Source organism: Hippichthys cyanospilos, chromosome 6 (assembly GCF_059441005.1).
Source record: "Hippichthys cyanospilos isolate Australia breed blue-spotted pipefish chromosome 6, RoL_Hcya_1.0, whole genome shotgun sequence".
Classification (NCBI taxonomy): domain Eukaryota; kingdom Metazoa; phylum Chordata; class Actinopteri; order Syngnathiformes; family Syngnathidae; genus Hippichthys; species Hippichthys cyanospilos.
Window position 1 is genome coordinate 19,485,094 of NC_142374.1, and position 13,757 is coordinate 19,498,850.

Sequence of the window (13,757 nt, forward strand, 5' to 3'; positions counted from 1 at the left end):
CAGGTAAAAACATCAAAATTGTACATACATATTAAAAATTGGTACCAAAATAGTATAGTAAGTGCTACGTATATATAATATACATGTATACAATTAGAAAACATCATAAATAAAAAATATAGAAAGGATTTATTCACCTTTGAGTAGCGCTTGTTATGCCCATATTCCCTAGTAAGGCTAGCCTAGGCTAGGCTCGCTATCTCCAGCTTGGTTTCCATATAAATCATCTTCTCTCTTTAACATCACGAGAAAACTAGGGCCCCATGACTAACCCATTCAACTTTAAATTAGGCAGTAAAATGCACTATGAATGCGTTTTTTTTCTAACCACTCACAATAGAACAAAGCTTTACCATTCCGCCATTATGAAACGAGTGAGGCCGACCAATAGCAGACCAGCATCTCCGTGAGGAGACGCCGACCAATAGCAGACTAGCGTTGTAGTGGCGTGTTGCATGGAGGCATTGACAGCAACAGAAAATAAGTCCAATTACCGAAAAATGCCTGCAGCTGGAGACAAAACAACACAAATACAGCCAACCCCCTAGGGTCATGACAGTTGTTTTGGGGAAAAAACAAAATGAGGGAACGAAAAAACTCAGTATTCCACATCGCAACATGAAAAAAACGTAAACCAAGGACGCTGTAACCCGGGGGTCCACTGTAAAACAATTTATTGAGTCAGCTCTGCAAGCACTAGTGACACCGCATCACCGAAATGCACCGCACTTCCATGGATGTCCAGTGTGAGGTAGACTTTGAAAGAAGAAAAAAAACCTTGAAAATAACGTGATGATTTTTCATAACAACTTTGAACGTTATCACTTGTAACCCTTACACTGATACAGAAAGCAAGCAGTAGCATAAATGTGTCCTTCTACCTTCCCATTTCTCCTCATCTTCCCACCAGCTCTAGCGTGTACTTGTCCCTGAAGGAGGAAGAGACAGGCACCGAAGGCAGCGAGGTCAAGGAGATAGATACGGGCTCAGACGACATCCTGACCGAGAGTTACATGACCATGGCCCAGTCGGAAAATTGCCGCCTGGTGGACGCTTCCATCCAGAAGAACATCTCCTTCGACGGCAAGCCCGGGACGCCCACCGGGTGGCACGGCGGCATCGGCGAGATCTTCTCGCTGAGGGAGCAGCTCAAGCAAGCTGAGGAAAAGGCCTCGCACGTCCAGAGAGAGGTCAGTAGACATGGAGATGATTTTCTACAAAATACTACAAATTACTTTGCACTTAGCTTAACGCTTATGCATAATGAGAAGCAACGGACGAGCTACGAAATAGCATTAAGTGTGGCAGTGTTAGGCAATTTGAACACAAACATCTTCATGAAGATAGACAATAATGCAATACTCACAAGCATATATTCTTTATCCTCTGCAAAAACTGATCTTATTGCCAATTGCTGAGTCACAGTGGTTGTATGAAACGGCTCCTTCTTTATGATTATTTATGGTCTTATTTATGTGTATATATATATATATATATATATATATATATATATATATATATATATATATATATATATATATATATATATTAGGCACCTTACTAAAGTACTAAAATAATCTAAAGCACAATTATCATTTTTTTAATTGAATTTAATAATTATTTTAAGTTCCAAACTACTTTAGGTACTTATGTCATTTAATTCAAGATTCGAGAGTTTTTAATTGTCATGTGCATAGTAACGCCACACAATGAAATCCTTATTCTGTTCACTTCCCCGAGCAGAATTCATTCCATGCAAATAATAACGAAGGCAATAAAACTAAAAAAAAAAAAAAAAAAAAAAAAAAAAAAACAGTAATAGAAAAATAAGGGCAGTAATACGGAACTACGAATAAATGAATAGACTTACATCCTGAGAATACGAAGTAGATTGAGTGGACAAAGCTGCAGATATATGAGAAAGATAGAGCAAAATATCATGTCGTTTTTTGCTTGTAATAAAATGCAATAAAATCATCACTTAGGCACTTAGGGAAAGTAATCAATTACCTTAATATTTAACTACCTAACAAATTATTTTAGCAAAAAATGATTGGAAATATTGCTATTGCTAATAGCAAAACACTTGAAAAAAATTGAAATGGGAATTGAAATTGGGATTGAATAAGTAAAAGGGAGTTCACTGTACGTGGCAGAATTGTCCCGTAACAAACTTGCTGTTTTGCTCTAGTGCGACGGGCTAAAGTTGGAGCTGCAGGAGCTGCAGGAGCTTTACGACAGCAGTCAGAAGGAGCGCAACGAGCTGGAAGAGGAGCTTCAGCGCTGCAAGGCGGAGCTGGAGAAGTTGTCTGGGGGGTCTCAGGTGAGTAAGGCTGCGCAATTTCTTAAACAAGAAACTCATATTTTCCACTAAGAGACACATGTTTTACATTAGGGAAAAAATGTAGAATAATATAAGTATTATATATACATACATATATATATATATATATATACACAGTGGTACCTTGAGTTATGAGCCATCACTTAGTCGCAGTGGCCCTTTATAAAAATCCGATCGATTTAAAATTTGTGCTATCTTCAGGAAATTTTTTGAAATTTTAGTTAATTTGCCTTTGTTTTTGTTTGAAAATATTACAAAGTAAACTCTGAACATATCTATTATTTGGAAATTCCGGATTATAAGGAGCTGTAAGGAGCTATTGTTAATTTTTTATGTAACTTTTTAAGGCAGGGAGTTTAAAGCAAAGAGGACTATTGTCTAAAATTGTTATTTTTAACATTTTGCAAATCTGAAAGCTGTTCAGTAAATATATTCTTAAATACATAATAATAATAATGTTTTTCTGTAACAATTAAAATGACTTGGGAGGATGCAAGTAACAGAAGTGGCGAGGTTTAAGAATGGAGCCTTGGGGCACGCCACATCTGAAGTTTGCATTTTGGGTGGACTCGAACAATTAATGGCATTTATGGATTTATTTCCAAAGTATACAATTCTTCACACATTGAGTTATAAACCTAATCATGGAACAAATTAAACTCTTAAGTCAAGGGACCACTGTAATGAATTTTCTCTTGTTTCACAATGAACAGCTTGTACACTGTGTGGACTAACACAAATGACATCACACCTTCTGTATCTTCTGTCTTCTGTGTGTCTCTCATGCTTTGGTGGTCTACACTATGTTTCTATCCGGATCACTATTTGGGTGAAGATGGGCGGGGGGGCAGCAACATGACAACCACACACCCACACCACCACCGTGTCTGTCCTCTAATCTCTACGAGACAGCGCGGCTTTCCGAACGTGCTGCACTAAAACATTAAACCTCCAAGAGGACAAGCAGGCCGGCATTAAAGACGGGAATGTGTCCCCCGCCCGCGCCAAATCGAGGCTCATGTCGGCTCCACGCATTGTTCGGCGAGAACAAAAGGACTCATCATTATTATGCGTCGTCACACTTTACAATAACACCATGATCATTTGTGGTCTTAATTAACTGAGCTCATCATACAAAAAAAACAAAACAAGTACGAGTACCATTAATGTCACGCCATCTTTTGAAAAGGGAAGTCATAATACTAAACCGAGTGATATTTCCACATCATTTGTGCCTCAGGCTGCAAATGGATACTGTTGAACTAGCAGATGTTTTAGTAATTGCAGCAATAAGGAGCAAATATGTGGATGAAACGCCAGGAAACTATTCCTGTATCCGAAAAGTGGCGATTTAGTCAAGTCATGTGGCTTCCTGCTGCTATTTTTCTACACATCCTCAAACGTTTGGATGTCAGTAAAGACTTTGGAAAAGAATCCACGTGCTAGCGTGTTGTTCTTCATAGGTGTTTCTGTCTCCAACATCTGTGACGAGACGTCTGTGTGTTGTGTCAAACTGTCTACCCGTGCCCGTCTCCTCTGCTGTCCTTATTCTCTGAATGTCCATGAACCGCTCAGCCAAGGGAGGACCAATCAAGCATCATCATCAGCTTTTGGAATCACCCAAAAAAAAAATTCATTTATTGCTCAATGCCTTCCCTTTCTTTAAGGTACAGTGGGCCCCCGTGTTAAGAGATTAATCCGTTCTGTGGTTGGACGCATAAGGCGAATTCAACGTATGGCGGTACCAAAAAAGTATAGTGAGTGCTATGTATATATAATATACATGTATACAATCAGAAAACATCATAAATAAAAAATATAGAAAGGATTTATTTACCTTTGAGTGGCGCTTGTTTCTTTGCACAGATTCCCTCGTAAGGGTAGCCTAGGCTAGGCTAGCTTCGGTTTTCTTGATTATCTACAGCTTCGTTTCCATACAAATCATCTTCTTACTTCTCTAACATCACGAGCAATCTTGGGACCCATGGCTAACCCATTCAAGTTTGAATTAAGCAGTAAAATGTACTATAAATACGCTTTTGTAACCACTCGCGATGGAACAAAGCTTTACCGTTTCGCCATTTTGAAACGAGTGAGGCCAATCAATAGCAAACCAGCATCTCCGTCATGGGACGGCAACAGAAAATAAGTGCAATTACCTAAAAACGCCTGCAGGTAGAGACAAAACAACACAAATACAGCCAACCCTAGGGTCATGACAGTTGTTTTTGTCACAAAACCGGGAAAATACCATAAAGAGGAGACGACGCTGTAACACGGGGGTCCACTGTACGTCCATTCCAACCACGACTTTCTTTTTTCATCATTTCAGATTATGTTTAAAATCAGGAGATTTGTACCCAATGGATGGACTGTATTCCATTGTGATTTGCATCCTTCCATCCACGCATCCATTCATTCACCCTCACCATCCCCATGGTCCTTGTGCTTGTTTTATTTTCTCCTCAGAGATTCATCCATGCGTCTGAGCACCCTGTTCTCTCCATCCCCTTCATAGGAATGATTGTAATAGTGGCTGTGATCTGGTGCTGGTTGTCGGAGTTGGCGTCCCAGAGAGCAAGGTATGAGAGGAGCGAACGCCTCGCTTAAGGCTTGCGATGGATTCCGACGGGACGTTACTCTCACTTGTTGGCTCAGATTCAATTTATTTTTGGATTGAAAAAATTCATAAATGAGATTTTTGATTGAATTTGTGTTTGATCAACATACAGTGGTGTCTTGAGATATGGGGCGTATATTGACTTATATTTTTACGTTTTTTGTTAAGAAGAAGATACATTCAATCTAATTGTTTACATTTTTTTTCCATTTTTTGTCATGCCAAAGGAGGGTTTAAATATAAATTAAGTACTGTAATAAAGTACACCGGTATTCATTTACATGAAGTAGTTAAAAACTAAAGTAACTGATTACTTTAGGTAATCGTCAAAGTGATTATTTTAGGTAATTAGAGTACTAAAGTTATTGATCACGTTGGGCCAGAGGTGTCAAACATACAACCCGCGGGTAGGTTTTGGCCCGCAAACAAGTTTAATCCGGCCCGCGAGATGATTTTGTAAAGTATAAAAAATTGCTATTTTTTTAAATATACGTGTGTTTTTTGATTACTGGTAATGTTAATGTTTTATGATTAATAGTGATGTGTGCTTGTACTATTTTGGACAGCATTAATAAGACACACAATATATATATATATATATATATATATATATATATATATATATATATATATATATATATATATATATATATATATATATATATATAGTTATATAGATAGATAGATAGATAGATAGATAGATAGATAGATAGATAGATAGATAGATAGATAGATAGATAGATAGATAGATAGATAGATAGATAGATAGATAGATAGATATACAGTTCCATGCTTTCATTGGTCCGGCCCACTTGGGAATAGATTTTCATTCATGCGGTCCAAAAATGAATCCACATTTTCACACCTAATATCGAAAAAACCCCATCAGATTTGCTGCTCTGCATTCTCACCATCAAAGTGTTTTGACTTAAAACCTGCTTAGGCAACATATGAATCTGTATCTCAAGGCACCTCTCTTTTTTTTCTGTTCCAAGAGATGAAAGCAAATGTTAAAATAATGATTTTATTTAACTTTTTTTTTTTGGGGGGGGGGGGGGGGGGATTTTACCGCATGGAGGGTAAGGGAACGGGTGGGCAGTTTGTTGAAGCACAACACGTCTTGTTGCAAAAATCACATTGATTTTACCCGTAATCGAATATTTTTCAGAAATTATGTAAACACACACACACGATCAAAAGCAATGAAATAATAAAATCGACAAAAAATCTGCTTCGACTGATCCCGATTACTATCAGGAATGTATTTGCTAACGCATTTGTTTCATTCTCGGGGTTGTATTTTTCTTTGACGACTTTTCCTCGTTGGTGTCTTCCGTCAGGGGAGTGAGCTAGGTTGGAACTCCATCTTGACGGTGACGGCGGCGGCGGCCGCGCTGCTAATGATGAGCGGCTTTTTGAGGGCACTCGTCCGATGTTGAACGGACGATTTTTAAACAGGCGGCCCCACCCACGTCGCCTCGGGAGCGGTCGGCGTCCGCTCGCTCGACGAGACGGGAATCCCCGCGAGGTGACGACGGCGCCCCCCGGAGCGTGGCCGAGGTACGACAAGTAGGCGAAGGAGGATGAAGACGATTTTCGCGGAGATGTCTTAAGGACACTGTCGCTCCTTTTTTGTCAATATTCTCTCTTTTAGCCTCACCGAGTGGGTTTATTTAATCGTTATTTATTGATTTGATGGCTTCAATATTGTGTTTGTCGAATGCGTTCAATGCACTGAAATGTACAGATTATTTAATTTTTGCAGGCGTGGGAAATCTCCAGCGCATGAGTCACATTTCATTTTTAAAGTGGACACACAAAAAAAAAAGAAAGTGTTGAAATGTGCATGTAAAATTGTTGATAAATACAGATAATAGTCATTCCCATTAGTTTTAAAATGTTATGATCAGCTTGACTCGCAAGTTGGGATGGACCAATACCAATACAAATATTGGCCTTATTTGGGTCGTGGACAATAAGGGAGCCATTTTCCATGTCCATTTTTGCGCTTCTTTTATATGTTGTGCATAGAGAAACAAACGCAGTAGCTTCGGGCACCTCCATTTTTGAGAAAAAAAAAAAAAACTATTTCAGTATAATATCCAGTATTATTCTGTATTTCATGTTTAAAAACAGTGATTTTCGTAGAAAAAAGCCTGAAAAATTTCAAAATTTATTTGGCCACTGAAATTGCATTACTACAGCGAAGAAATCAAGGATTACATGACATACAATATAAAAATATGAAATGTAAAATGGCTCATTTTGCGTTTATTTTACTTGTATTATGAACAATTAATAATTAATGAGAAAATTAATGAATAAACATGCATAAAATTAATAAGGACATGTTAATAAACACATTTTAAAGCTATAATAGCTATAAATATATATATATATATATATATATATATATATATATATATATATATATATATATATATATATATATATATATATATATATATATATATATATATATATTCACTCCTTTCATTTTCAACTGCCTGTGAGTGGCCCAAAAGCGGACACTTTTTTTTTCCAGTCCAAAGGAAGCTGTTAATGGCTCTCGCCGCGACTATTAAGGCCTGTCTTAATTTGAGCTCTAATTTCACGCCTGATAAAGCAGTTGTTGCGACGGCGCAAGAGCAGGCTAAGCGGCGCGCTGCCTTGTAACAGTTGTCATGACTGCTGGGACCCCAATTCTGCATTTGCATGTCTAGTGGCCACAGAACAATATAAAGCTGCTTTAAGTGGGGTGCAGGCGTACCAATTTTTAACATCTTTACCAGGAAAGTACATGCTCACCCATAATCAGGCAGAATTTGGGATTTTTTTTACCCGCCATTACGATTAATGTACTGTTAAAGCTCTCAAATTCAAGGTCAGAGTCTGTGTACACATAAGCCGGATATTGGTGACAGGAGTGTATAGATTTATTTTCAAATTAAGAACAAATTGATTGGAACACAAAGTCACGAGTGAACACAGGCCTATTTGAAAAACTTGATTCAAAGTAATCTAAAACACTAAAATCAATTACTTTAAGTATAAGTAAATGAATACTTTAGGTACTAAACTACTAATGTTATTAAAAGAATCATTCAGGCACTTACAAAAGAACTCAATTACTTTAGTACTTTATTACTGAGTATATATATATATATATATATATATATATATATATATATATATATATATATATATATATATATATATATATATATATATATATATATATATATATATATAATAATAATAAATGTAACATTTATTTTTGACAAATTGTGTAAAAGCACTGAAACTCCTCTGCAAAACATTGTTTACCTTTATTTTATGAAGTTTTATATCGATGTGTAACAGAGGATGATAAGGAATTTATCTTCTGGTGATGCTGATTAAAATGGGAAAGTGAAGCTTCATGAAGCACCTCTGATATTGTTTTACTCCTCTAGACGGTGCTCTTGTTTTGAAAATAAACATAATTGCAGTGGAAATGTATTCCACTCCCCCTGCTTCTTGAGAGAAGCAGGGAGAAATCTGAGAGCGCCATCTTGACGAGTCGAGAAATATTACAACTGCTTCATGAAGCTTCGTTTGTCCATCAATAGATATCATGACAAATCATAGTTCCAACATTTTAATAAATCAGACATGGATGGCACAGCACTCTGTTTTAATTTTTTTTCCCGTCCAAAATTGCTTTCGACTGCTTAGAAGGTACTTGGCTAAAAAATATATATTTCACAGGGAAAAACACATTGGAAAAAGTTGGGAACCACTGGCACAAACGATTAATCGGATCCTACTAAATCACATAAGAATTTTGATTAAACTTGTGTTTACTTTCTTTGGGATGCTCAAATTTGTCCACATTTCCAGAATGCGTGTACCCCACTTTGGACTGCTAACCATAAAAAACAAAAAACAAACAAACAAAAAAAACCTTAACTTTAAAGCTCATCCAACAAAATGTGTACATACAGAATTTTTTAAATTCCGTCTGTGGAAAGTTATTGTTTACATGTGTGATTTTGACAATATTATTTTTTTGTGTGTGTGCGTGTAAAAAAAACCCATGGGCAAAAATGGAAAGCTCTTTGAGCTTTTATTCCAAATCCAGCCAGACATTCTTTGTCCTCACTCATACAAGTAGTATGATCCACTAGTTATGCTTCACTCGTATCATTTAGGTGTTAGTTTGCCTATGTTGTCCTTCTCGTGTCCACAAATGTCCTAATGTAGATGGAATAGCAGTCAAAAATGGTACTAGTGCAGGCTTTTTCACCTGGGGTACATGAAGGTTTCAGCAAATCTAATTTAATGCCGTGACAGGAAGAGTAAGTTCTTTTTCTTTTCAAATTAAGAGCAAACAAATTAGAACACAAAGCAACTGATTTCTAAAGGTAATTGTTATGCAGAAAAATGCATGCCTTTTTGGGTGTTTAGTTTTACGCGCATTTTCACAGCTGGCGAGCCAGAAATAAAACAGACAATGTGATATGATCGATATTCTGGAAATGTCGAATAAAATATGCTGAGAGATATCACTACAAATGTAGTTCTAAAATTCTGTACGGCGCAGCAGTATTTTAAGTTGTCCCCAAGTTGTCCCCCCCCCAAATTCTATGTGATGATGAGGGGGTACTTTTGAATATAATAAATAAATAAATAAATGAATAATAAATACACTGCAAAGGTACATTATCAAAAAAAATTATTGATAATCATTGTACTTGTGTGTTGCACTGTCTTAGGTATAGGACTGGGCTATTTGGCCCCAAAATAAAATCTCAATGTTTTTTCAGTGAGTGTAGACCAGGGGTCTGCAACCTGTGGCCCCGGAGCCGCATTTGGCTCTTTCATCCTTATGTCAACTTCCTTATATCAATATTCTAAATCTCAACCTAACATTGGGTCAGTCTGCTAGCTCTTTTCTTGAAACCAAGAAGGTAAACAACCTAGGTACCCTCAAACACCGCAAAAAGCAATATGACGAGCGGAGAACGTAAACAGGAAATACAGAGCGGCCTTCCTGATTAAAAGCAGATATTTCAAAATAAGATGACACAGGGAAGTAAACAACACAAACTGGAGCGCTTAAAGATTTCTTAACACAGAATAAATCCCATCTGAATGCCCCTGTGGAGTCGGACGTTGGTTTGGTCTGCTTGCTTCTTATAATGAAAATAATATGGCAAAACCTTGGCAAACAAAACCTGCTGTAAGGAGCATATATGAAAAATTTGCTTTCAAATCACGCACAAAATGTTTAGACAACCATAAAGGATAAACCTATATCAATTTCTAGTGCAAAACTTTATTAAATACCAAAAGTAAGCAGTCAATAACTATTATGTAAAATCTCGATTTCTCCGATTTAGCTCATTTTCAAATGCTGAATTATTTTGATTTATTCCCCAGCCCTACTTATGAGTGAGGACTTGCTAAGAGAGGTTAGTGAACAAACGCTCCAACGGCTTTCCATACTAAACTACAATCAATGTCATGATGATGTCACTTTATGAATATTCTATGTAAATATGAAACTACACGCCGCAATCCCGGGGAGCTATTTCCTTAAATCCCTTTGTACCTGCTTTGTAGAGAGTTCTATTTAAAAAAAAAAAAAAAAAAGTATATTTGATATAGTCAGATGTCAAACGTCTATTTATGGTGACTTTGTTTAAAAGAATAATAATCATAAGGTGTACGTTGCCAGATGCATGCGTTGACTTGGAACTTTTAGATGCCAGCAATATGACGACTCCAACGCGTCTTGAACAGTTGAATTGTTGTTCATGAAAGGGGGGAAGCAGAATGTCTACTTATGTGTGTTGATGATAAACAGCTCGCTATTAAACTTGCCACTGACTGCAATGGAACCAACCAATGAATGTCTGTTATTTTCGGGGCTCCTCAGTGGAAGCTCAAAAGTCCAATGCTACACATATATATATATATATATATATATATATATACACCACATCAAATGGAAAGCCTTGAAATAAGACACTAGGGAGCTGAAATTTCACTCACATGTCAAATTTCAACATGGCATGACCACTTAGTTATTACACAATCAAGGGTGTGCATCACATGGCTGAAATAGTGAGAAAATGATGTGCAACAATATGATCCAAAAACGGTCAAAATACTGCACAGGTGTTAAAAAAATATAAACAATGAATGGAATAAATATTATAGGATAAAAGTGCAATTGTTATTTTCAGTGTGACCTTGTTTCTTTTTTAGTGCTATTAGCTCGAGGAAAATGTTAAAACAGCGTTATTAGATTTGACAGCTGTAAACTACTTTAAATTCTTGTGAAGGCTACAAATATTTTAAACAATTCACAATTATACAAGATATCACTCAAGTTAGCACAAGAACAAATAATGAACAAATAATGAAACTTTAATCAATTTAGTTTTGTCAATATTGAATATTTTTAGAGGTGATTATTATTGAACAGATTAATCATATCATTGGATGAGACAATTTGCATTAAAGTGTATTGTAAAACTACCCCCCCCCCCCCAAGTTATGAACAATTACTTTTTATTTAGTATTGTTTAGGCGGAAAGCAGAAGATTTGGAGAATTTTAAGTTAAGCATCTACTCTACACGATTACGCAATTATGTACAGCGTTGTGCATTCATTCTGATGGCCATGAATGAGTTTAACTTCATTTCCAAGCAAATGTATAAAAATAATTTAAAAAAAGCATTCTCAGAAAAGAAGTATATAGTATATTAAGTATTTTCACTCATCTTTCAAGGCCGACAGAACCAATGAACTTGTATCATATGAAAGATTGACTTCCATTCTTCAGTCACACTTACATGTAGGTAATATCTGTGTTGTAAGTGTGGAAACACTGCCACCCAATGGTCACAGTCATCACTACAGTGCTCATTTGGCTTATATTAGGTAAGCATTAGTCAAGGGTGTCAGCTGCCCTCCATAAAAAAAACATATTTGATGACAATTTTATCATTTATTATTGTTATTACTATTTTAAAAGATGAGAATTCCCAGTATTGAATGTCTGGACCTAAAAAATAAAAGCGTAAAAATACGTCTTTGGGAGTGAATGAGTTCATATGAATTGCATTGGCTATTTGAGTTTGCACTGCACTTGTGAGTCATGTGTCAGCTGACTTTCAGTCTCCAGCAAGCTGCATTGCGTATCGATCGATTCTGTCTGTTATTTTGGACATAGTTGTGGCTATTTTGTTACCTGGAGCTTTATTTTTACTGTCAATGACTTGAGAAAATAAATATAACTTGTAACCCTCACGGTGTCTCAGTAGTTGCTTTTCGGGGGGGTCTTCAAGTTTCCCATTCATGAAGCAACCAGCTGAGTGTGTAGCTGTCATCGCTAGGCGTCACATTACCGTACACGTCTTGTAATGAAATACAAATATTGTGTGACTAAGTACATTTCGTAACTGCGGTTTACTTATTTATTTTTAGTAGACTTACTTGGCTGATATTTATACTTTCCACTCAATTTTTCGTTTTGATGGCACGGATTAGTGTGTGAGAGAAATAAATAGCAAGCGATGTCATTTTCAGTCGACAGCATGCGGAAAAATGTACATGAAAAATAATGTAGTTTTCAACTCACCAATACGTCCAGCTTTTATTTGTCAAATTCTGAGCACTAATCAAGTTAAAACGATACTTATTTAGCCATTTTTAGCAGAAAAAGTTCATTTGCTAACTAAATTATTTAGTGTGTATCTTTAACAACACATTTAACTTTCAATGTCGATGGAAAATGACGTGTTCAAGGCTTGCGTAACGACCAATCAGAGCCTAGCTTGTGAATGTCACATGACCGATAGAGGTAGTGATTTGTTGCTACTTGAGCCTTGAGCATGCGATGTTAATTTCAGTCGACAGCAAGTGGACAAACGTGCCTTTGAAGGTATTAATTGTCTTCTAATTACCCAAATTTGAGCACTAAACAAATTAATGAGAAACTTAATTACTAATTTTTAGCCGTAAAAAGTACATTTGCTGACTTATTGACTTATTGACATGAATTATTTCTCGTGTACCGTTAAAAACACATTATTCCATTTGTTGTTTATCGAAAATGACATCACATGCACGGGAGTCGTGATTGGTCGCTACTTGAGCCTTGCGCACACAGTTATTTTCAGTCAAAAGCAAGCGGAAAAAATATTTTTAAAGATATTACATGTACATGAAAAATAATGTATCAAATTAAGTAGGTGCCCTCTGGTACCGATTCGTGGATCACCTGGTACCGGGCCGCATGGGCCGCACCCGAAATAATGTTGTCGTTTGTATTTTTGCAAAGTGGTACAACCCCTTCTTTTCACCCGCTCTCTTGTTTGTGTGATTTTAAAACAGAAAATTCTACATGAAACACTCGCTTACGGCCATACTACCCTGAGAACGCCCGATCTCGTCCGATCTCGGAAGCTAAGCAGGGTCGGGCCTGGTTAGTACTTGGATGGGAGACCGCCTGGGAATACCAGGTGCTGTAAGCTTTTTCACCACTCGCATAATACATTTTCCAAAAAGGACTAGAGACGACTACTGCAAAGTGGTACAAGCCCCATTTTCAACCGCTCTCTTGTTTGTGTGACTTTTAAAACAGAACATTCTACATGAAACACTCGCTTACGGCCATACTACCCTGAGAACGCCCGATCTCGTCCGATCTCGGAAGCTAAGCAGGGTCGGGCCTGGTTAGTACTTGGATGGGAGACCGCCTGGGAATACCAGGTGCTGTAAGCTTTTTCACCACTCGC

At 36.9% G+C, this 13,757-nt stretch overlaps 1 protein-coding gene and 2 non-coding genes across 8 annotated transcripts in view; all 3 read left to right on the forward strand.

Annotated features, from left to right (window-relative positions):
* The window catches only part of LOC148422680 (coiled-coil domain-containing protein 136-like), a 30,003-nt gene extending 22,643 nt beyond the window's left edge, over nt 1–7,360 (forward strand). Inside the window, exons 6-9 of one of the 6 annotated variants that reach the window (XR_015865943.1) lie at nt 911–1,190; nt 2,192–2,323; nt 4,863–4,926; nt 6,423–6,502. Coding sequence is in view for 4 of the 6 variants with exons in the window: in XM_088417704.1 (XP_088273830.1) it covers nt 911–1,190; nt 2,192–2,323; nt 4,814–4,954 (553 nt within the window). In the remaining 2 variants the exon portion in view is untranslated. Of the gene's footprint in view, nt 1–910; nt 1,191–2,191; nt 2,324–4,813; nt 5,055–6,304 lie in introns of those variants that run through there. The other 5 variants (XR_015865942.1, XM_088417705.1, XM_088417704.1 and 2 more) reach the window with 5 other exon arrangements.
* A 6,014-nt stretch (nt 7,361–13,374) lies between these two features.
* LOC148422681 (5S ribosomal RNA) lies at nt 13,375–13,493 on the forward strand. Its single transcript, XR_015866034.1, has one exon. It is a non-coding gene; the product is annotated as a 5S ribosomal RNA (ribosomal RNA).
* A 131-nt stretch (nt 13,494–13,624) lies between these two features.
* LOC148422682 (5S ribosomal RNA) lies at nt 13,625–13,743 on the forward strand. Its single transcript, XR_015866037.1, has one exon. It is a non-coding gene; the product is annotated as a 5S ribosomal RNA (ribosomal RNA).
* The last annotated feature ends 14 nt before the right edge of the window (nt 13,744–13,757 follow it).